At 36.2% G+C, this 21,851-nt stretch overlaps 1 protein-coding gene across 1 annotated transcript in view; it reads left to right on the top strand.

The window, feature by feature from the left end:
- LMF1 (lipase maturation factor 1) overlaps positions 1-21,851 on the top strand; it is a gene marked incomplete at its 5' end in the record, with an annotated part of 469,398 nt that overhangs the window by 263,578 nt on the left and 183,969 nt on the right. Inside the window, one exon of the mRNA XM_051973182.1 lies at positions 16,839-17,006. Coding sequence (XP_051829142.1) covers positions 16,839-17,006 — 168 coding nt within the window. The remainder of the gene's footprint in view (positions 1-16,838; positions 17,007-21,851) is intronic.

Here is a 21,851-nt window from a genome sequence, read left to right as displayed (position 1 = left end):
AGCTGAGAATCTTGGAAATGCTAAAAGAACCTTTCCAAAGATCTAGTTTCATTTTTACTTTAAATACCAAAAATTTATTTACTATCTTGTCTTTGGAAAGTTTCAAATCTCAAAAATGGGTGAATTCAGAGATTAGTGCCTTCTGAAAGATTTTTTTTCCCCCTTAAGTTTCTATTTGTTTGAGTTGTAATGGAAGCCTATTAGAATTGAACTCCGAGGACATGGATTCATGTTCCAGAGTTCTACAACTTATTGTCTGAGTGACACTGAATAAATCCCTGCTGTTCTCTGTGTCTTGGTTTCTTCATCTGAAAAATATAGATAATAATCTTTATCTTACCTTATGAAGAAATAAAGAGCTAATGAATATACAGCACTTTGTAAACCATTAAGCATTGTATAAATATTATGTATTATAATTGCATTCTTAAAATGCCAGAAGAATCTTATTGAACTCTATTATGAGTAAGCCATTGTACTTAAGTGTGGTGATCTTCTTTTAAAATAAGTAGAATAGTTCTTTCTGGGGGAGAAGGTAGGTTTCTCGGGGGAGGTTTTCTTGGAGGCAGCTGTGGTATCAGTTCGGATCAATAATTAGCCCAAATGCAGCCAGCTGGTAAAAATACAAATGTTTATTTTCTCCTTCCAAAGGAGCCTGGTTAGTTGAGGCCTCTCTCTCTGCTTGGTTCCAAAAGCTCCCTCCGAATGTCTCCAAATCCAAAGGTTTTGTCCTTCAGCCTCTGCTTCTGCTTTCTTCTGCCTCCAGAGACAGCACCAAGTTGAATCTGTCTTGCCTTTGAGAGGGCCTTCTCAATCTTCACTGAACTCTCGACTCGTAGCTTCTTCCTCTGAAAACTCTTCTTCTGCCACCAGCCAGCCAAGTGGAAAATATTCCAATGAATCACTCTTCACTGGCTTATATATGACTCTTCTGAGTGAATGGGATTATGGGTTTTCTCCCATAGTGCTCTCTGGCCCTAAGAGCTTCAAGGAAGGTGTGAATTCACAAAGTTAACTGTGTAACTCTCATACTTGTGAACTCCAATGAGTAAAAGTGTGAACACAAGCATTGTATCAATTAGTTCTACTTAGTACCTTGTTTCAGGTTCTGGCCCAAAACATCTTCTTGTAAGATCACATCAATAATCTATCAACTCTAATGACTTAGCAGCTGTAAAGATTCCAACACTTAAGAATCACTGGTCATTCCCCATACATTCATTTTAAACTTGACAATAAAAGGGTTCATGCCAGAACACATTCACTTTTCCTTTTCTTCTCTATCACAAATTCTAAGATATCATGTTTCCCTAAAATTCCCTTCCTTTACTCTTAACAAGTCCATCCCCATTAATAAGAATCAGATCTTTTTAACTTTGAAAATAATATGTCTCTACTTTGACACTGGCATCAAAACTGTTATTTTAGGAAAATTGTGAACTGCTCTATCAAAGATATTATTTCAATTATTCACATGATATAAAGAACCATGCAAAGTCAGAGCATGCTTACAATATGGAAAGTTTCAACAAACATTTATTTATATTTTAAGGCATTTTCAATGTGCAAACCACTATGCTGGGTGCTGTAGGTACAAAGGCAAGGACAAAATATTCCCTTTCTTTAAGGAGCTTTCATTCTATAAGAAGGTCTTAGAACTGGAAGGAGTTGATTTGTCTAATCCCCACATACGACAAATAAGGAAACTAAGAGAGATTAAATACTTTACTCAGTCATAAAGTAGTGGAGACAGGCTTGGAAACAGTTTTCTGACTGTAAAATCAGTACTCTTTTCCCTCTCCATTGCTGCCTTTCAAAGAAAAATGATCAGACATTAATTAGAGATAGGAAAGAACTCTAAGATCTTGTTTTGGGGTAGCTCTGGAACTGAGCTTTGAAGAAAAAGGAGATTCTGAGGCAAAGACATGGGAAATGTTGAGTTTGGGAAACAGTCAAGTTTGGCTGGTATTTTGTGAAGGGTATTCATATTAAGCCAGCAATGGTATTTTTGAATTGAGTTGTAGAGGCCTTTAAATATCAGATTTTAACAATTGTCTTTTATCCTAGGAAAAATAGGAAGCCACTAGAGATTTTTAAGCAGGAGAGCTTTGGGGTCAGATCTCTTCCTTGAATCATTTTAGTTTCTATATTGAATATGAATTGGAGAAGGAAACCAAGACTAACTAGAAAGCTATTTCAATAGTCCAACAAAAAGGAGATGAAATCCTGAAATAATATAGTATCTATGTGAATGGAGAAAAGGGGACATATATGAGGGATGGGTTGGAAGTAAAATGGACAAAGCTTGATGTATAGGATATGGGTGGTAAGGGAAAAGGAGAAGTCATAAAGGATATAGAGTATGAACCAAATTGACTGGCATTGTCAGTATTACAAGTCATAAAATATTATAAATGTTGTAGGTAGAATCCATAAAGGAAGAGCTACTGACCATCAACATGTTGTAACCATTCCACTATTATGGTCAGTATCCTATTAGTTAGTTATTAGTTATTAATTTGCTTAATTCAAAATTTTAAATTTTTTATTTTTTTTTTAAATAGAAAGACGCATCTTTTATGGTCAAGTTTAAAATGAATCTATGGGGAATGACCAGTGATTCTTAAGTACAATGGTTTACTCATAATAGAGCTCAATAAATATTGGCTTGTTTTGACACCCCAGTGTGTGGCCAGTTGTCCCAAAGGGCTTACTGGAATTCCCCAAACAAAGTTATTTTAATTCACCTAGTCTCAAAAATATATCTCTGCCAAATACTACCAATGGTTCTGTGGAAAAGATGGTGTTTTCAAATCAACACACCAACTCGAATGTGGCCCTTTGAAAAAAAAATAGTCACTGGTTTGAAATATTAAAATTCATAAAGCATTCTGTATTTTTAGGAAGAAAAACTTGAATTCTCCAGAAAGCTTGTGGGGTTTCAAATACCTCTTCAACAGCATTTTTATAATGAGGATAAATGAAACTATGTTTCAAATAAGCCCAGGCATTGAAAAGTAGAGAGATTTCAAAACATGTAGCTAAATTCTCATTGGGTTTTATCTGACCCTTCAAATTAAATCATCAGAAAAAGTTAGATTTTTCCCCCTAATTCTTTCAATCACTGTCATAATTAAGCTACTCACTCTTTATCCTTAAACATCTTAGCCAAAGGCATATCACCTAATAAGTCCTCAGTATCAACTCATAAAATATGAATAATTTGAACCAGGGATCTTCATGAAATGAGACAAATTTGACATTATAGATATCATTGAGGCTTGTTAGGTGACTGAAAGATAGTTTTAGAAAGGCATATACTTTATTCAGGTTAGATAAAGAAAGGGAAAGGAAAAGAGCAGTGTGTATTAAGATACACTCAAATAAGGAAATCCAGGAACCAGAGAAGGGAACTGTGGTGAAAAGGATTTGGGTGAAATTTCAATTGAGACAGAAATAAGAAGTGATAATTTCATTTGAGCATATTATGGACTACCTGAACAGAAGGAAGAAATAGATAAATAATTGGAAATAGACTATGATCCTGGCATGGTTAGCTTCTATAATAGTCATATCAGATTTAAATTATTCACCCACGTGCTAAGGCTTTCTCTTTGCCAAAAGCAAAGCCCTTAATAATTTGTTGGCTTGCTTTAAAGATAATTTCATCTTTTAACCAGGAAACAGTTAGGGGAAATTTTGTTCCAGATCTGATTCTTACTAATGTGGATGAACTTGTTGGGGTAGAAATGAAAGGAATCTTAGAGAAAGGTGATCTTTTAGAATTTATGATAGAGAAGAAAAGGAAAAGTGAATGTGTTCTAGAAGGGAACTTTTATTTAGGAGATCCCCACCATCCTTCTGGTTATTAAAATTTGGATTCAGAATTTCAGTCATTTTTGATTTATCACTCTCTTTTACCCCACATATACAGTCAGTTACCAAGTCTTGCCCATTCTGTTGCCACAACACATCTTGCACCTGACCCTTTCTGTCTGTTTACATGATGATTATCCTAATTCAGGCTTCCATAGACTGTTACAACAGCCTCTTAATTAGACTCCCTTCCTAGAGTCTCTCCCCTGTCCAATACTTCCCTATCCAAGGGCCAAAGTGATATTCTGAAAAGCATAAACCTAGTAATATCACTCCCCTTCTTGGGGACTCCTTTTACCTTTAGAATCAAACAGAAACTCTTCTGTTTAACACTTAAAAACACAAACTGGCTTCAACCTAATTATACATCTTATAATATGTTATTCCCTTCAAAGGGGTAAATCATGCAATGGATAAGGTGTTGGGCCTATAGTCAGGATCCTCTGAATGTTAATTAGTTGGCCCAGTTCCTGATATGTAGTAGATATTTGATAAATTCTTGTTTCCTTCTTTTCATGCATTCCAACCAAGGCCAACCCTTCTCCATACCTTTAGATAATCCTAAAACATAATCCTTCCTTACTTCTGCTCCTCAGAATCCTTCGGATCCCAGCTAAAGGGCCAACTTTGGTGAAAGAAAGAAATAAGGTCTTTCTTGATTCCTACCTCAACTCCTAGTGTCTCCCTGTAATAATTATGTTATTATTTATTTTTATATTTCATTTATTCATTCATTTGTTTGTTTATTTGTTTTGTATTTACATACATAATTTCTTCCCAAGAGACTGTAAATTCCTTGAGAGTGAAAATTAATTTATTTTCTTTGTATACTTAGGGCCGAACATAGTACCTAGTATATTATAAATGTTTAAGAAATTTGTTTTGATTGCTTTATCAAAAAGGACAGATACTAAAGGTTTATAACACACATAAAAATATTAAGAACTTCTGAGATAGAAGCAGGGAAGATGTTAGGGCCTTGCTACAAGGATTGTTTTTAGTAAAATTTCTGGTCATCAAATGATGTGTACCATTATGTCTATCCTTGAGAGGAAAGGAAAGACGCAGGAGGACCCCTTTCTACCACCCTTGGAAAGTGGAAAGGAGCTTTGAGGGTCTGAGTAAAATGGGAATTCTGGATTCTCTCACACAATGATGAGAATGGGATTGGGTCAGTGTCCAGCTAGTGTGCGGCAGAGAGAACAGGCAGGAATTGGGGAAAATGTCAGGAAGATTAGGTCATGGGGCAGTCTGTGATTTATGCCCAATCACTTTCTCTGACATCTGAATGAATTCTGGCTGTACACCTGAGAGAAGGGAGAGAGGAAGAAGAGAAGTTCCACTGGTAGCCAGTTCTCATGCCACTAACTTAGATGATTTGTGAGTCATTGACTTCAGATAAGTTCAATGGTAATCATTGGTGGGACTATTGATTATTATTTTGTTTCTGCTTTCTCAGCCAAGAAAGATAATTTTTGGACTAGAAAGAACAAAATTTTAAAATGACTTGTGGACATCTGAATAGGTAGAAAGATAACAAGAGAGCACTTAGCTACTCTCCATGGATTCAAAAGTCCTAGACCCAGATGGCTGAGTGATAAATTCTGAGGACTATAAAAGACAAATATTGTCCTGATTTTTTTTAAGTAAGAAAGTAGAGACTGTAAATTCTGGAGTCTTCATCCTATTCTTATGGAAAACATAGATGTGTTATGTCCTAGACACCACAGAGTAGGAAGGACTAAGTTGAAGGATGAGTAGGATAGTAAAAAGCCTAAAGAGCATGCATACAAAGATCTCTTGAAAATGCTGGGAATTTGAAATGTGCCAAAGAGAAGAATTAGGAAAAAAATATAAATCTCCCAAGCATTTAAAGGATTTCTCTGCAAAAAGAGAGGTCCTGTAGAACCAAACTAGGGGCAATGGGTAGCAGTTTTGCAGAGGCAATGCATAGTAATTTAAAAGAGGCAGATGTGAGTTTTAAAGGGGAAAAAAAAAAAGAAATAGAACAATTCAAAAGTCAAATGGACTACCTCAGAAGGTAATTATGTCTCTCACTCATTATATGCCTTCCAGAGATTAGATGATTTTCAATTTCCAGGTATGTTATAAAGCACTTTCTTGAATACATATTGAATTAGATAAACTATGAAGTTCCATCCATCCATCTCTGAAATTTTATGATTCTGTCCTTTTATCTAAGTAATGAATAACTCTAACCTCTGACCCAAAGCCTTAGAATACTTAAATGACAAAGATAATGGACATATGTTTGAACTCAAATGTTTTAGGGCTTAACTTGGAACACAGAGAAAAACCTAATGCTTCAGCTGTGTTGCTGTATATGTATGAATAGCTACATTGCTGATGTCCTTATTAAACAGATTTAGGCCACAATTACCACCCATACTTAGGTGCCTAAAGAGACCAAGGTCAAACACTTGTTTTTCACATTGTACACATGAAGACAGTATTGTTCAGTTTAAGGATCAGGTCCCATTTTTAAAAACATGTTATTTGCGACCATATCTCTTAGAAATACAGATTGTGTGTTTGTTATTCAGGGATAGCGAATGATTGTGTTTTGTTTAGACTCATAAGACTGAGCTGAAAGTACCATTGAAAACTTCTAGTCCAATAATATTCTCTGTTTGAACCCAGAGAGGTTGGACTTTTGTTGTTGTTGTTGTTGTCACCTAAGATACAAAAGTAATAAATAGCAGAACCAAGATTCAAGATCAGGACTTCTGATTCCAAATACAATGTAGTAGGGAGAGGGGTGAGAGGGTGGGAAGGAAGTGTATCTGAATTTATCATATGGTCTGGCATTCTTTAGAATAGTCCTATTTTGATGCTTCATTGTAAATAGAGGCATCCATTGTAACATAGATTCTCAAAGGGTTTTCCAGCAGTATACAGACTCTAGTAAATATCATTAATCTCGAGAGGCTTGAAGGATAGTCCCCATAATGGGCCCTGTCTAATATCTCCTAGAAAATAAATTTTTTGAAAGAGCAAGAAAAATCATTTACAGTGAAGGAGAAGAGGAAGAAGAGAGGGAGAGGGAGTGAATCTTCTCATAAGAATTGGTTCTTATAAGAAATATAAGAAATAACATACATACTCAATATGGGTATAGAAATCTATCTTACCCTGCAGGAAAATAGGAGAAGAATGAGATATGGGAAGGGAGAGTGAATAATAAAAAAAAGAGCATACTGAGGAGGGAAATGGTCAATGACAAAACACTTTTGAGGAGGAACAGGGTGAAAGAAGAGAGAGAATAAATAGGGGGAAATGCAATTAACAATAGTAATTGTAAAAAAAAAAAAAAGTTGTCAAAGCAAGTTTCTCTGATGGAATATTATTGATCTCTGGGAAAAGATGAGCAGGATGCTCTCGGGGGAAAAAAAAAAACAACTGGAAAGTTCTCCATGAACAAAATGAAATATACTTGTATATCATCAAGTAATAGCAATGTTCTGAGATGACTAGCTACAAATTACTTTGTTTTTTTCTCAATAGTACCATCATCCACAACTACTCTAAAGAACTTATGATGTGTATACATATATTATATTTAACTTATACTTTAACATATTTAACATGTATTGGTCAACCTGCTATTTCGGGGAAGGGGTGGGGGAAAGGAGGGGAAAAGTTGGAACAAATGGTAATGCAGTTGTCAATGCTGAAAAATTATCCATGCATATATCATGTAAATAAAAAGTATGATAAAAAAAAATGAAGTCATTTCCTATGTAAAAAAAAAAAAAAAAAAGAACTTATGATGAAAAATCCTATCCATATCCAGAGAAGGAACTGATCAAGCCTGAATACAGATCAAAGCAGTTTCTATTTCTCTCTCCATCTCTCTATTTTTAACTTAATTTTTCTTGAAGGTTTTTATTTTTATTAGGGTGGGAGATCTATGTTTTCTTTCATAACTTGACTTTTATAGAAATGTTTTACATAACTTCACATGTGGTTTTTTAATTGTGGTGGGGGTAAAGGAGAGAACCTAGAACTCAAAAATCTTAAAAACAAATTTAAAAATTGTTTTGAATGTAACTGGGGAAAAATATTAAATAAGTAAAATTAGAATTAAAAAAAAGGCACACAGCAAAGAACAAAAGAAAATCTACAAGGAAACAAAGAAAAGATGCATATCTCTGAACACAATGTGTAGTAATTATTATATAGACTTTTTTGAAATGGAAATATATGCTTTATATTTTAAATACTTTCATGTTCTGCTATGTGGCAGTTTTTTTTTTCTCTCCCTATTTTGCATTTAAGTTTAAAATAAAATTTTTGAATGAAAAATATAACAATAAAAAAAATTAGCCCTGACTCCCAAGAAGTCAGTCAGCTAATAAATAAAAAAATTAAGTGCTAAAAAAAATTTTTTTTTGTGATATTGAACTTAGAGCCCAAATAAACCCGTTTCTGGAAATACTGGTGTATAGCAAATAATACTAAGAAAAACAATATCTATATTTGCAGACTGGTTAAATAAAGTAATAAAAATTCATTTACTTGCAGCTTTCCTCCTTGATTCTTGGAAAAGCTGTGAACAAAGGAGGAGAAAGATGGAGTTCTACCATCCTTTTCCTTAACCCTACTGAGCTATTATGGTTTCATGTTTCTTTATGAATTCCAAGTATGAAAGAGTAATCAAAATGAAAATAGAGAAATAATGTAGTTGTTGGGGCAACCTCAACTCACAGAATGGGTTCCTTAGTGTTTCACCAGTTTTGAGTTACTCCACAGTCACAACTCCAGTTTTTTTTTGCCCCCTAGCTTCTGGCTTCAGCTGAATTCCTTATCTGGGGGTTTTCTTCTTCATAGGAAGATGAGTAGCCTCAACCATGTCCACATCTATTCAAATCCCTAATTCATGAGTCTTTACCAATCCATTTATTTTTACTAATAAGTTACAGGACACAATAAGTTGAAAGCATCAGCACTGAATGCAATAACATAACAACAAAAGTAGCAATAATTTTTTTCCTCCGATAATTTCACAAATATATGTATGGTCAGTGGAAAAATAAGTACATAGAGGGGACCTGTATCAAAAGACACATGTGTAGATAGGCACAGAGAGAGCATGTGTAGATAGGAAACAAGTAGGAAACATGTATGACTGAGATGGATGAGAAACTTGCCATTGATGCTATATAAAGGGCATCTTACTTTTGGCAATTATTTTTTTTTGCTGTTCCTAACAGATCTGCATGTTATAGTCTTATACGTTTTATAATCTCCATAAGATATTGATCCCTACTAGTTTTACATAGCATTATTCTGTTGGTGGCACATCAAGTACAGGTCACTCCCAGCTGGAACTCCATTTTTTCTGCTCCCTAGCTTCAGAATTTATCTGGAATTTTTCTTCTTCACAGGAAGCCAAGTAGGCCCAGCCATGTTTTTTTGTTTGTTTGTTTTAAGGTGCCAGGGCTTTCTGTAGGTCTTTTAGAAAGCAGAAATTTTTAACATTGCCATTATACTGAAGGAGAGATCCTTCTTTGTGGGGTTTTTTCCTTCTTTCTCTATGGAATAAATGGTTTGTATGTTTCTTTCAGAACATTGTCTAAAACTCTTTCCAGTGAATATACAGAAGAGTCACTCTTAGCTGGCTAGTGACTCAGATTTTTTAAAATCATTTTCTTGTCATTTAATATCATTTTCTGGATTAAGGCTTAGCTATCAAATCTATGTGACTCCTTACTTAATTCCTAATTGTTAAAGCTATATATAGTTGTTACCCATGTCAAGATTATCCTTTCAGAAGACTACCAAGGGCACTAGAGTTGGGGTTTCCTAGATTCTTAATTCCTTTTAATTTTTTTTTAAATTAAAGCTTTTTATTTTCAAAATATATACATGGATAGTTTTCAACATTCATCCTTACAAAATCTTATAATCTAATTTTTTCCCTTCCTTCCCCTTATTCCCTTCCCCAGACAGTAAGTAATCCAAAATATGTTAATTAAACTGAGCAGTTCTTCTATACATATTTCATGAATATGTTGTACAAAAAGGGATCAAAAAGGGAAAATGATAAAGAAAACAAAATGCAAGCAAACAACAACAAAAAGAGTGAAAATACGATGTTGTGGTCCACATTCAGTTCCCACTGTCCTCTCTCTGGGTGCAGTTGGCTCTGTTCATCACAAGTCCATAGATAAGTTTCAATTCTAAAACTCTTTTTTTCTCTCCCATGCAAATGAGTAGGGGAAATCTGGGACTGTGCAAAGTGAGAGAAAATTGAGCTTTATTTAAGGGCTAGATCTTCTCAGGTCTAGCCAGGAAAGCCATTTTTGCTTTCTTATGTATATTACTTTAACTCCTTTGAGTGTGTGTGTGTGTGTGTGTGGATATCCTGCATATAACCATAGGCTCCTCAGTGGTTTTTTTCTTGAATGCAGGGACATTTTTTTTCTGTATTCTTAACCTGTCCTACAGAAGAAGATGCTAGGTGGCAAAATGGATAGAGTACTGAGCTTGAGGTCAGCATGACAAGTTCAAATCTCATCTCAGATACTTAATAGCTGTGTGAGCCAACTTAATTGTTTGCCTCAGTGTTCTCATTGGTTAAAAAGAGCTGGAAAAAAATGGCATATCATTCCAGTATCTTTGCCAGGAAAACCCCAAATTGGGATCACAAGATATAACACAACTGAAATGGCTCAACAACAATAAGGTACTTGTAGAAGAACCTAAAACTTTCTTTAAGGTGGGTATATAATATTGTAGAGTGAATTGAGGATTATTTATAATCAGAGATCCTGAGTTCAAATCCCTGTTTACTTTCTTTGTGATCCCCAGTAATTTAATTAGGATTAGATAATCCTTAGGTTCCTTTCTTCCTGTGAAATCTTATGTTATAACAAGAAGACACATTATTTTTAAATCAGAATTTACCCAATTCTGGAAATTGCAAAGAAGCAAAGAAAAAAAGAATGCGACTATTTATATTCCCAGAAAGGACAGTTTACCTCTTCAGTTCAGTTTACCTATCTCCCCCTTTCCCTCTCTGTCTCTGTCTCTGTGTTTCTGTGTCTTTCTCTCTCTGTGTGTGTCTCTTTGTTTTTCTGACTCTGTGTCTCTTTCTCTATCTCTCTGTCTCTGTCTGTCTGTCTCTCTCTCTCTCTCTCATACATACACACACACACACACATTTTACAGATGAAAAAAAAAAAAAAATGGTCCAGGAAGGGGAATTGACTTGCCTTGTTTGCCAAGAGGCAATCCATGACAAAAGTAGGATTCAATTTGTCTTTTGACTTCAAATCCTATAGCCTATCAAGAAACCATAAATTAATTTGTATTTTAATGTCTACTCACTTGCATCTAATTGATCAAGATAACTTTAAGAGAAAAAGACACTTGATTCTATTTTTAGAATTTGTAAATTTGAGAGCAATTTACATTGGATAATTCTACTCCCACTATAAAACCAAGAAGACTCATACATGTAGGTCTTTACAGTCATAAAAATTTCCTTTGCCACATTTAATTCCAGAAATTGTTGTTGGCCATCAAAAATTTGGAGCAGGAGCTCTTATGGCAAGAGGAAAGAGTATGTACCATAATGACATTATGTTCCAGGATAGTAGCTCATAGATTAGTAATTCTGAATTACTATAACATCATTAAATTCATCTGCTTTCTCTTTCTCATCTCCAGTCAACTGACCTCCTGGCCTAGAACAGATTCCTTTACATCCTAACAGATGATTGGCTGTTCCATCCCATCCTCACCCCATTACCCCAAACTGCATCTTTCTCTATATATATCATGTATTAAATTAAATTAAAATTTGAGTGCTTTCTTGAAGACTTTTCAGAGCATATCAGGTTAATTAACCAGCCAGGCAATTGGGAGAGAGACTACAACAACTCCCTAAATTGTCCATCGAAGGCAACTGGATCTTTTTCACTCTCTTCCAATGGTGAGTACACTGAGCCCTATTCAGAGCTTTTTGCCGGAAACAAATGGAGTGGAAAAGTACACAAAGTACCACAATTATGTAATTTTGCAGTTTTTCCCTCTTAAAATAAACTCTAGTGTGTGCCTTTTCCCAACCTCAGCTATGCTACTGGGAGAGTTGCAGGTCAGAGCTGGAAGAGAAGGAAGCCCTCTCTTGTGCCAACAGGCCACTGTTGACTGAACACATTAAGGAAAACAAAAATTTTCCAGCATCACAGGTGTCTGTAGGTTGGAGATGTTGGGGGGAGCCTTAATTCACTAACCAACTCAGCAAACAGAGTTTACCTCAATGCTCTTTATTGAGTAAACAATCTATTCTCACTGGGAAAAGTGCATCACACAACTCCCATGTTCTGCAGACATATGGAGCCCATTCTGAAGGAACACACACAGGCAAGGCTGTCTTAACTTTGCTTCTCTTTTCATCCCTCCTCTGCTCCCCTATTCTTGGATGATTTAGTAAGAAGCCAGTTATATGTGAGGCAATCGACCTATGTTTTCACTGAAAAGTGACCGTTTTTCGTGCTGAGTCTGCAAAAGTCATGCCATATCTCTGAAAGACTGGGCAACAGCAAGAAGGAAAAAGTCTTCTTACAGTGCAATTGCTGTTATTTAAGGCTTATAGGAATAGATTCTCTCCAGAATGTTTTAGAGCCTAATCCCTTGGTTCTGCAGTTAACTCCTGACCATTCATGAGCACTATTTTCATTTAGATTTGAGATTGTCCCTTCCTTAAGAATGTGTCTTTCTAACAGATAACTTTTATTCTCTATTAGAACCCACCAGGATTCCCTGTACAATATGAACTAGCTTCACCATTCCATACTTAAGTCTTATTATTCTAACAGGGACCATCCCCTTCTAGACAACCTGCTCCATTTATTGCTCTTCCACTCTCCTGCCTTCTATGCCACTGCTCCTATTATCCCTCTCCCACCACACAATCTAAATGGATGCCTGCTTCTCCACAAATTCAAACCTTTCCTATCCAATAAGACTCAACACAGTCCTGCTTTTTCCAAGTCAAGATTCGAGATACACAGTGTAGTGCTGCCTTCTGTCCCGCTGTACACACATTCTTACTGTCTTCTACATACATCACACTGTGGCAAGAGCTAAATGAGAGAGAAAGTTTAATAAAGACAAAATTCCTGTATTATTCAGTTAAGTTTAGAAAGACATAGGTCCTAGCCTTATGATAATCTTAGGTTTCAGATGGGTCAGGAAGCTTAAAGATCAACTAATTTAATCCCTTTGATTTCCATGTAAAGAAACAGACCCTTACAGGCTATTTAGATAAGTGTAGATAAACTATGCTCCCTGTTTCCCTCTTCCACTCCCTCTCTCTCTCCGCCCCTCCTCTTTTTCCGTTCCTCTCCCTTTTTTCTCTCTCTCCCCTACTCTCTTTCCCTACTCTTTTCTCTTTTTCTCTCTCCCTTTTTATCCCTCTCTCCATCTTTTTGCCTGTCTTTGTCTCTTTCTCTGCTCTGTTTTTCTCTCTATTTCTGTCTTTGTCTTTATCTCTAAATTTCTATCTCTCTGTCTCTATCACACACACACACACACACACACACACACACACACACACACACACACCCTCCTTGTAGATTTGCCTTGTCTTAAATTTGCCTTTGGGAGTCCACATTCTAAGTGGTAGACACACAATAGGAGTCAATAAAAATTTTGTTATTTAATTGAAAACTACTTCAGTCCTCTTATTTCTATTAGAGAATCACAAAAGCCTTTAATATTTCTTTCAAGAACCTACTCTCCACCCCAGTACCGAATTACATTTGTGACTCTACTGCCCAGTGGAATTCTGTTTGGAACATGAGGCATGGGGGAAAAAAAAGTAGACAATTCTTTGTTTTCCTAGATATAGGCCTGACTAAGCCCTTTTATTCAAAAGCATTTGATTCCCTTAAGGTTTGCTAATTCCCTAAGAGTTCTCATCACTGAGATACTATAATACTTATCTGAACTTGGAAATCTTTGAGAACTCTGAGAACAAACTCTGCCATTCCCAACATTGGGAAAATATTATATTTATGCCTAGCAGAATTTCTTGTTCCAATTAGCTGTTCACCAAATATTCTGTGATGGGAAGGACTGAAGACTTTTAATGACAGGTGGGGAATTAATTTGTAAAGAGCACTAATTTTGAAGACAAAGGACCCAGTACCAAATCCCTATTCAGTGGCTTATTTCTTTTCTATAGATCTCAGTTTCCTAATCTATCAAATTAGCTATAAAGTTTATAATCCTAGTAAATAGATTAGTGGACTAAAGCATTGAACTGGGCAGCCGGACAAGTTCCATTAATCAAGCCTCTTCCACCAACTTTGTTGTGTGACCTTTGACAAGCCACATCCCTTCTCTGGGTTGCAGTTTCCTCATGTTTAAAATAGAAATTTTGGATTAGACAATACCTAAATTCTGAAATCTTATTTCAGATTCTGTGCTGAATGATTCTTCTTTTCACATGGGCACACAACTTGAACCAAGTGACTGAAAATTTCTAGAATTAAGCTTATTGAGTTTGGTTGTTAAAAATCAGCAGCATATTTTTGTATATCCAAAAAAAAAAAAAAATCCAAGCTGTTTGGGGATTTAAGTGAAGGCTTGTATTACTGTGCCTTTTATCCAAATCAGTGTCCTTTCCCCTCCTTTCCTTCTACCTAATAAAAATCATGATTAGTCAGTGGGGATTCTTTCATATTTCTGGCAGAAAAGGCTTTGATGGCTTTGAGTGATTGATTGATTGTCTCCTCCAATCTGATTTCTTCATCCTTCACCCTCCTCAGGAATAAAGAACAGCCTGGTCTTCCAATTAAAAGTTGCCTTTCTTGTCAATTTGCATTAACTGAGTAAGCAGGGGTCAGAAGCCAAAAACAGGCCAAACTAAAGATTTTGTCTTGCAGTTGACTTTAAAAAAAAATAAGCATCATTTCAGTGAAGATGTTTTTTGTTAATCAGTAGAACTGAGAATTTTTTTTTACATTTATCACATTTCAAGATAGTAGTGCAATGAAGGGATGATGGATGAAGTTCTGATTATACTTGGTATCTTTGCTTTCAGTTACCTGCTCAGATATTGAATTATATAAACAATCCCTTCCCTCAACACTCATGGAAAACCAAACCTAGTTCCATTTGTAATCTTTTTTGCCTGATTCCTAAAGGATTTTCTTCCACATTAAAAAAAAAAAAAAAAAAAAAAAAAAAAGGCAAAACTATCTCAGAAGAGCTTTGGGATTGTCCTAGAAGAGTTTACAGAGAAAAACCCTCCACATTAACTTGAAACATTTTCCACCCAAGGAAAGGCTCTCTAGAGTATTTTAGACCTTTCACCTTCTTGACCCAGGAAGTATGAAGACCATGACCTCCCACCTCTTTGTTGAAATGGACTTGGCAGAACTCCTTGACCCCTTGGGTTGCTTCTTCCTGTCCCGGTGTCAGAGGAAGGAAGGATGCGGTCTCTTGTCCTTAGGGGTTACAGCAGCCTCAAACCCATAGAAAGAAACAGCTTTATTAATTCCAGCTTTGCTAATAAGGAATTACAATAGTTGTGGGATTTGGCAGTAGAACCATAGTCAATTGCCATGCACAGTGCAATTTTCCCCTGTATTGTTTGTATTTTTGATTTAGCTACAAATAATTTAAAGATGTGTTGTGTCTCCTCCAATTAAAATGGATATTTTCAGCTTTTATGCTATTGGAGTTTTAAAACAAATATAATGAATTTGAATTTGTATTAAAGGAAAAGAAGTGTGTGTGTATGTGTGTGTGTGTACATACATATAATGATACAGTTGGTAGCTTGTGATACTTAAAATGTTATTAACTAATCAATCCTATAATCCTAACAATGTATAATATAGTAACTGTTACTATTTAAAGTTGTTTTGCCTCTTAATTAGTCACTTAGTTTTTCTTCTTGGAATTATAAATTTTGGAGGCTTATGTATTAAACAGAAAGTACCTGAAGTTTAGAAGGTTCTGATTTAAATGAGGAGAAGCAATATATACTGGATTTCATTATTTAGTCTAGAACACTTGGGAAGGAATTGAACAATTCAGTTTAATTTATTGGTCACCATCTAGAGTGAAATACAGAGGATCTAAGCTCTGAGTTCAATTGTATTACTAATTTTATACATGACTTAGACCATCTCTGAGGTTCAGTTTGTGCCTCTGTTTAACTAAAGGCTTAAAGTAAATGACTTCTTAAGACCTTTTCAACTCTAGAGCCCCATGACCCTTTTACAAATCTGTCTACAAATTCTAAGACTAGTGTGTGCAGTTAACACCAGTGACATATACCAAGAGGCCCAAGAATCTAATCATTATTAGCTTAAAATTTCAGCAAGACTCTTGGGGTACTTTGTATGACAGGTATGCAGTAAATGATTTCTGGATTGGAAGGTAGAGAAAATGCTGCTGGATCTGGAAAGTCTTGCATTCAAATCTATCCCTGAGTAAGTGTTCACCAGAACCATTGTCCCTCAAAGGAGTTCTCAGTTTTGTCCTCTATAAAATGAGCTCAGACTAGGTGGGTTGCTTACATGCTTGTAATCCCTAAACTCAGTGGGCTAAATCAACCAGGTGTCCTCATTTAATCCAGCAACAATGAGCTCCCAAGAATGGAAAGCCACCAGTTTTCCCAAGACTGGGAAATGGAACAGATGAAAGCTTCCATGCTGATCAATTGTGAGATCAGATAGATGGATGGCTATAGGACTTCCAACATAGATGAGATATGAGATTAGGCAAACTCAAACTTGAAAAAGTAGGGGAGATTGGGGAGTGGGAGTTGCATGATTTTAAGGTTCCTTCATCTCTGACAATCCAGAACTTTTCTTTCTCTGTGAATGACAATTTAAAATAAAGGGGAAAAAAAAAACATTGTTATGCAAATCCGATCAGTTAATGTAAATGCCTTCTTTATGCTCTTTTTTACACAGACACAGCCAGTACCTAACCCTATTGCCTACTATTTGCACCAGTCCCCATGGTGGTTTCACCAGTTTGAGACTTTAAGCAATCATTTCATCGAGCTGGTAGTGCCATTTTTCATCTTTTTTGGACGCCGTATGTGTATAATTCATGGAATTGTGCAGATCCTCTTCCAGGTGAGTTTTTTTATTTTGTTTTGTTTGGTATGTGTTTCCTTTTTCAGAACTTTTTCAGAAAGTATGAAAGCATACTGTTATTTTTACAAGGTTTCTCATTTCTTTGCCGTAGGCAAATCTTGCTTTTGCCATAGATTTGACTTATAAGTGATAGACAGGCTCCTTCCTGTCTCTTTGAGCCCCATTTCATCTTCCACAAGCTTTGTGAAGAATTAAGGAGTGATCCACAGCTTGCTAAAAGTTGGCTTTTTCCCAAAGAGATTGAAGGCCGATTAACTCTTTCTGGCTATTTATTTCCTTTAGCTTTGAGCTAAATGGAGGCCTAACAGCATCCTCAGACACTTTCCCACCTTCCTTATACCCAGGAGGGGCCTATTTCCTCACAGAAAGTCTCACCAGTACTTGTAAAGACCCTTGGTGTTTCTCCAGAGAACAGGTCACTAGAGTACCGCCCTTTGGTATTTGGATGGGAATGACTTTCTCCAGAGTTGCCTTGCAGGCTGGCAGCTGCCCAGAGTGACATCACACCCCTGAAAGTCGACCTTTAGAGTTGATTTGAGCACTCTGGCTAGAGCCTTGTAAAAAGGGCTTCAGAAATAAAAAATTCAAATTGATGTTAGGGAGGCCTCTAGGGATTTGCTAATGGATACAGAACCTTTCACGTCTAGGTCATCAGTTCAAATCCAGCCCAAATTGCTAACGACTGAAAGTCATCACTGTGTGATGGTTGGAAGGGGAAGTCTGTATGAAGTGAGTTATTGATGTCAGTGGAGCTCCTACCAGGCAGTGGTCCCCCTTGTAATTGACACTAATTGGCCCCCTGGTTGGCAGACTCAGCTCAGAGATGGGGGGTGGGGATAAAGGGAAGAAAGCAGGTCTGCTTGTGTGCCATGGGGACCGTATTGCCTTTTTATCCTTCAGTGTAAACCCTCCAGGTCAGTATTGAGTCCTGAGCTGAGAAGGAAGCTAAGGTGGAGAAGGCTCAGTCTTGGCTCTTCTTCCACCATGGTCTGGAGACTCGGAAATAGAGGTATTGCATTTCCAGGGCTTTTGAAACAGCTCTTTACCCTAACCTTAAAAACAAAACAACAGGAAGTGTATCGGGGGAGGGAAGGGAGGCAGGAACAATCACTCCTTAGGCTTTTCTTTTGGAATCCCACATCCTGTCCTTTGTCAGCAGGACATATAGCACACCACATGGACAGCCCTGATCTGGCAGAAAAGCAAAGACCCTGCCGGGCACTGGGTTTGATTTTTCTTTGCACTCACCCTGGTTCAAGGGGAGCTCCAGAATTTATTACCATCTCAATGCAGTTTTCTGTACGAATCAGTTAAGACAAAGGGTAAGAGACAAATGCCAGACCTACTATCCCACAAAAGGCCAAATGGTATGGAATAATTTTATAGTAAATACAAACAATGTAGACAGCCAATCTGTGTAATCTAAGCCCAGACCTTCAGGTGATCCCTAACGTGGTTTTAGGGATTTGGGCTAAAGCAGATTTTAATATTTCAAGTACTCAGATAATTATGACTGAGAAACAGCTTTGCCCACTTGCTGGCACTCATATTGTTTTCCCTTTCTGCAAGCAATTTTTTACCTCATAGAGTTGTATTTTAAATACTACACTTGCCCCATCAGCCATTTCAAATGAATGGAATTGTAACCAACATTAGCCAATGAGCTCATTTATGAGGCACACAGTCTCGTAAGGGACTAGGATAGATTAGTGTCAGGGACATTGTGCTATGTCATTCATGCCAATTGTTTTCATCCACTTATTGCCATTAGAGTCCTGGTTTCTTCTGCCTACAATAGGTTATAAATACAGTAGAGCATGTGGATAAAGCTAAAAGGTTTTTTCAAGAAATTAACTGCATCTTTTATTGTAACACTAATATTGAAGAACACTTTTAAAAATAAGTTGCTAAAGGTTTTTATATCAGGTACAAAAAAGTGGATGTATAGTTTTTCTTGTGATGTAAGTCACAGTATCCCTCAGATACATGGAAGGAGATGCATGAGGAGTCAATGGCTAAAAATTATTGAGGGAGCAAAGTGAAATTGAAGGAGAATGTGCCATTATTGGACTTTCTGAGTTGTTGGGGATATGGTCTTGGGAGTCATCTTCATTTCCTGTCACTTTCATCAGTGGCCCATCCCTGGCAGCCTTAGGCCAGAGCACTCTTTAATCTCCTTTGTTTCTAGCCTACCAGGTCCTGGGGCTGAGAGAAGTGGGAATATCTGACAGAGACACCATTCAGTCCTATAACAGGGAGAAGGGAAACAACCCCATGCCTTGTCTCTAGGCCTGGTCCCATATAGGGAATGTGTCCCAAGGTGGGGGTTGAGAATTTGGACTAGGAGGCACAGGAATCCCTGTATTATATTTTGCTTTTACCTTTGGGATATCACGGAAAGAGTGTTGCTTTGGAGTCTACAATATTTGAATTTAAATCTTGGATTTTCCTCTTCATGCCTGAGAGACACTGGGCAAATGATTTAACTTCTCTGGTCATCAGTTTCCTCATTTGCAGAATGAGCACGTGAGACTCCATGAACTCAAGGGGCCCTTTGATTATTTTTATTGTACTTCAACATTTTTGTATTGTTATAAAATAATAAAATACATTTTCCTTTTCATTGAATAAATGATAAGCTAAAATCATTAACATGAGTTATTTTAACTTATACTTGTTAATTAATGAATAATTTATTATCATCTCTTGAAAGGGACAACATATTTTTTACTAAGGAAGAGGATTTCATTACCTTGAAATATAAAATGCATAATTAGCTTACATTTTGATAGGGCCTCATAGTTTACAAAGGGCTTTTCTAACAAATATCCTATACTGCAATCCCCATTTTATAGAGGAGAAAACTGAGGAAAAAAGAGAAAAAATATGACTTGTTGACATTTAACTGAGGCAAAGAGCCAGGATATTCTGACTAAATCCACAACTCTTTTTACTTTCACTGAGATGCATTTGAACAAGCTTATTTAAACAATTGTCCTCTAAGGAATATGTGCTATTATACATTATTCAGTACTTTGAGAAACCTGGAAAAGGCTACTACAGAGTTGTGAGGAAAATCTATTTCCTTCTTTTTTGATGTCTGCTTTGTTGAGAGTAGGGGGAACAGAAGGGAGGAAAATTATAGGGGAAGGTTTATTTGTTTGTTGCTTTACTGATGTGATGAAATATTGGAAAGAACATTGATTCTGGAAGCAGAAAACCTAAGTTAAAACCTTACATTTACTCCCTCTGTGTCCTTGGGTAAACAACAACTTTCTCATCTATAAAATGAAAGGTTGAAGTAAATGGTCTGCAGTGTCCTCTGGATCTGTGATGATCCTTTTATTTTTTACACCATTTGTTTCTCTCTATTCCCTACTCTCACTGAATTCCACTCTAACATGACTTAATCTACAAAATGACAGTATGAAGACATTCTGCATGTTTAGTCCCTCATATCATTACTTTAGGAGCTCTTAACCTAGACTTCTGTGAACTTATTTGTAGAAAACAGTTTGATAACTGTATTTCAATATAATTGGTTTTCTTATCATCTAGTGTATTTTACTCAGGCATTTAAAAATATGGTTATGAGAAAGAATCCATAAGCTTTACCAAACTGCCACAGAGGCCCATAACACAAATTAGATAGAAGAAGGAAGTAGGTTAGGTTTTCCAGAGCCAATATTGATGAATTGATAGTTCCAATGCTGTTTCTCTTTATATTGTTATAGTCATTGTATATTCTTCTCTTATATCTGAATTCTTCATTCTATATCAATTCACATGAGATTTACTATGTCTTTCCAAATTTCTTGTAATCATTGTTTCTTATGATATTATTATTGTTATATCTTAGTCTGTTTCATTTCTAAATCAACAACAAATGGGCATTCATTTTATTTCTAGCTTGTTTACTTCCACAAAAAGTGTAGCTGTGTATATCTTGCCCCATATGATATCTTTCTGTCTTTTCATCTCTTTTGGGTAGGGACCCTAAAGTGGAATCATTTCCTGAGACTTCTTTAGAGACCACCAAGATCTCCCCAAAGAGGTAGAAAATGGGACCAATAGCTAAATAGGAAATATCATTTCACTTGGAAGAAGGCATTTTAAGTTCAATTTATATATATGTATGTATCTACATACATATGTGTGTGTGTGTATGTATATAAATTTAAAGTCTCTAACACCTAGATGAAAGGAATACAGATTAAAAGTATCTTTTGAAAGCTAAGTCTTCCAAGTCAGCATGAAAAAGGGAAAGATTGAAGTTACTCAGCTCTGTCTTTGCCCCTGTTGTTTGGCCATTGACAGATGGTTTGCTTTCTCTGTATTAAGGCACAGAATGAAAGAAAAGCACTTTCCTTATGGCCTGTCAGTTTTGGCTTTGTGGCAGTTTTGAGGTTTTGCATCAAGATATTGTTTCTGTAAATGTCCTAAACATGTCAAATTGTGGCTACAGCTTTTATCCTTCAAATTGAAATCCTAAGTCAGATATTCCCTAAGAGATGATCTGAGGTAATGGTCCAGACCTCTGTATCTAAAATGATAGCTTTGCACTGGAGTATATAGCCTATAGACCTGGCTTCTAGGTCTAGATCTACCATTGCCTTCATTGCTCTGTAATCATAGCATCACCAGTTTTATTTATTTAAAAAAGAGGTGAGAATTTCTTTTTCTATGCTACCTTATGGAGCTCCTAAGTATAAGATTTTTGTAATTGTCCATGAGTAGCCCCAAATGTTAAGTCACCTTCCTAAGGGTGCATCTTATGACCAGAGCCCAATCTCTATAAAAGGACTGGCCCTGCAGAAATAGGAA

This window comes from Antechinus flavipes, chromosome 1, assembly GCF_016432865.1.
Source record: "Antechinus flavipes isolate AdamAnt ecotype Samford, QLD, Australia chromosome 1, AdamAnt_v2, whole genome shotgun sequence".
Classification (NCBI taxonomy): domain Eukaryota; kingdom Metazoa; phylum Chordata; class Mammalia; order Dasyuromorphia; family Dasyuridae; genus Antechinus; species Antechinus flavipes.
This window is presented reverse-complemented; position numbering and strand designations above follow the sequence as displayed.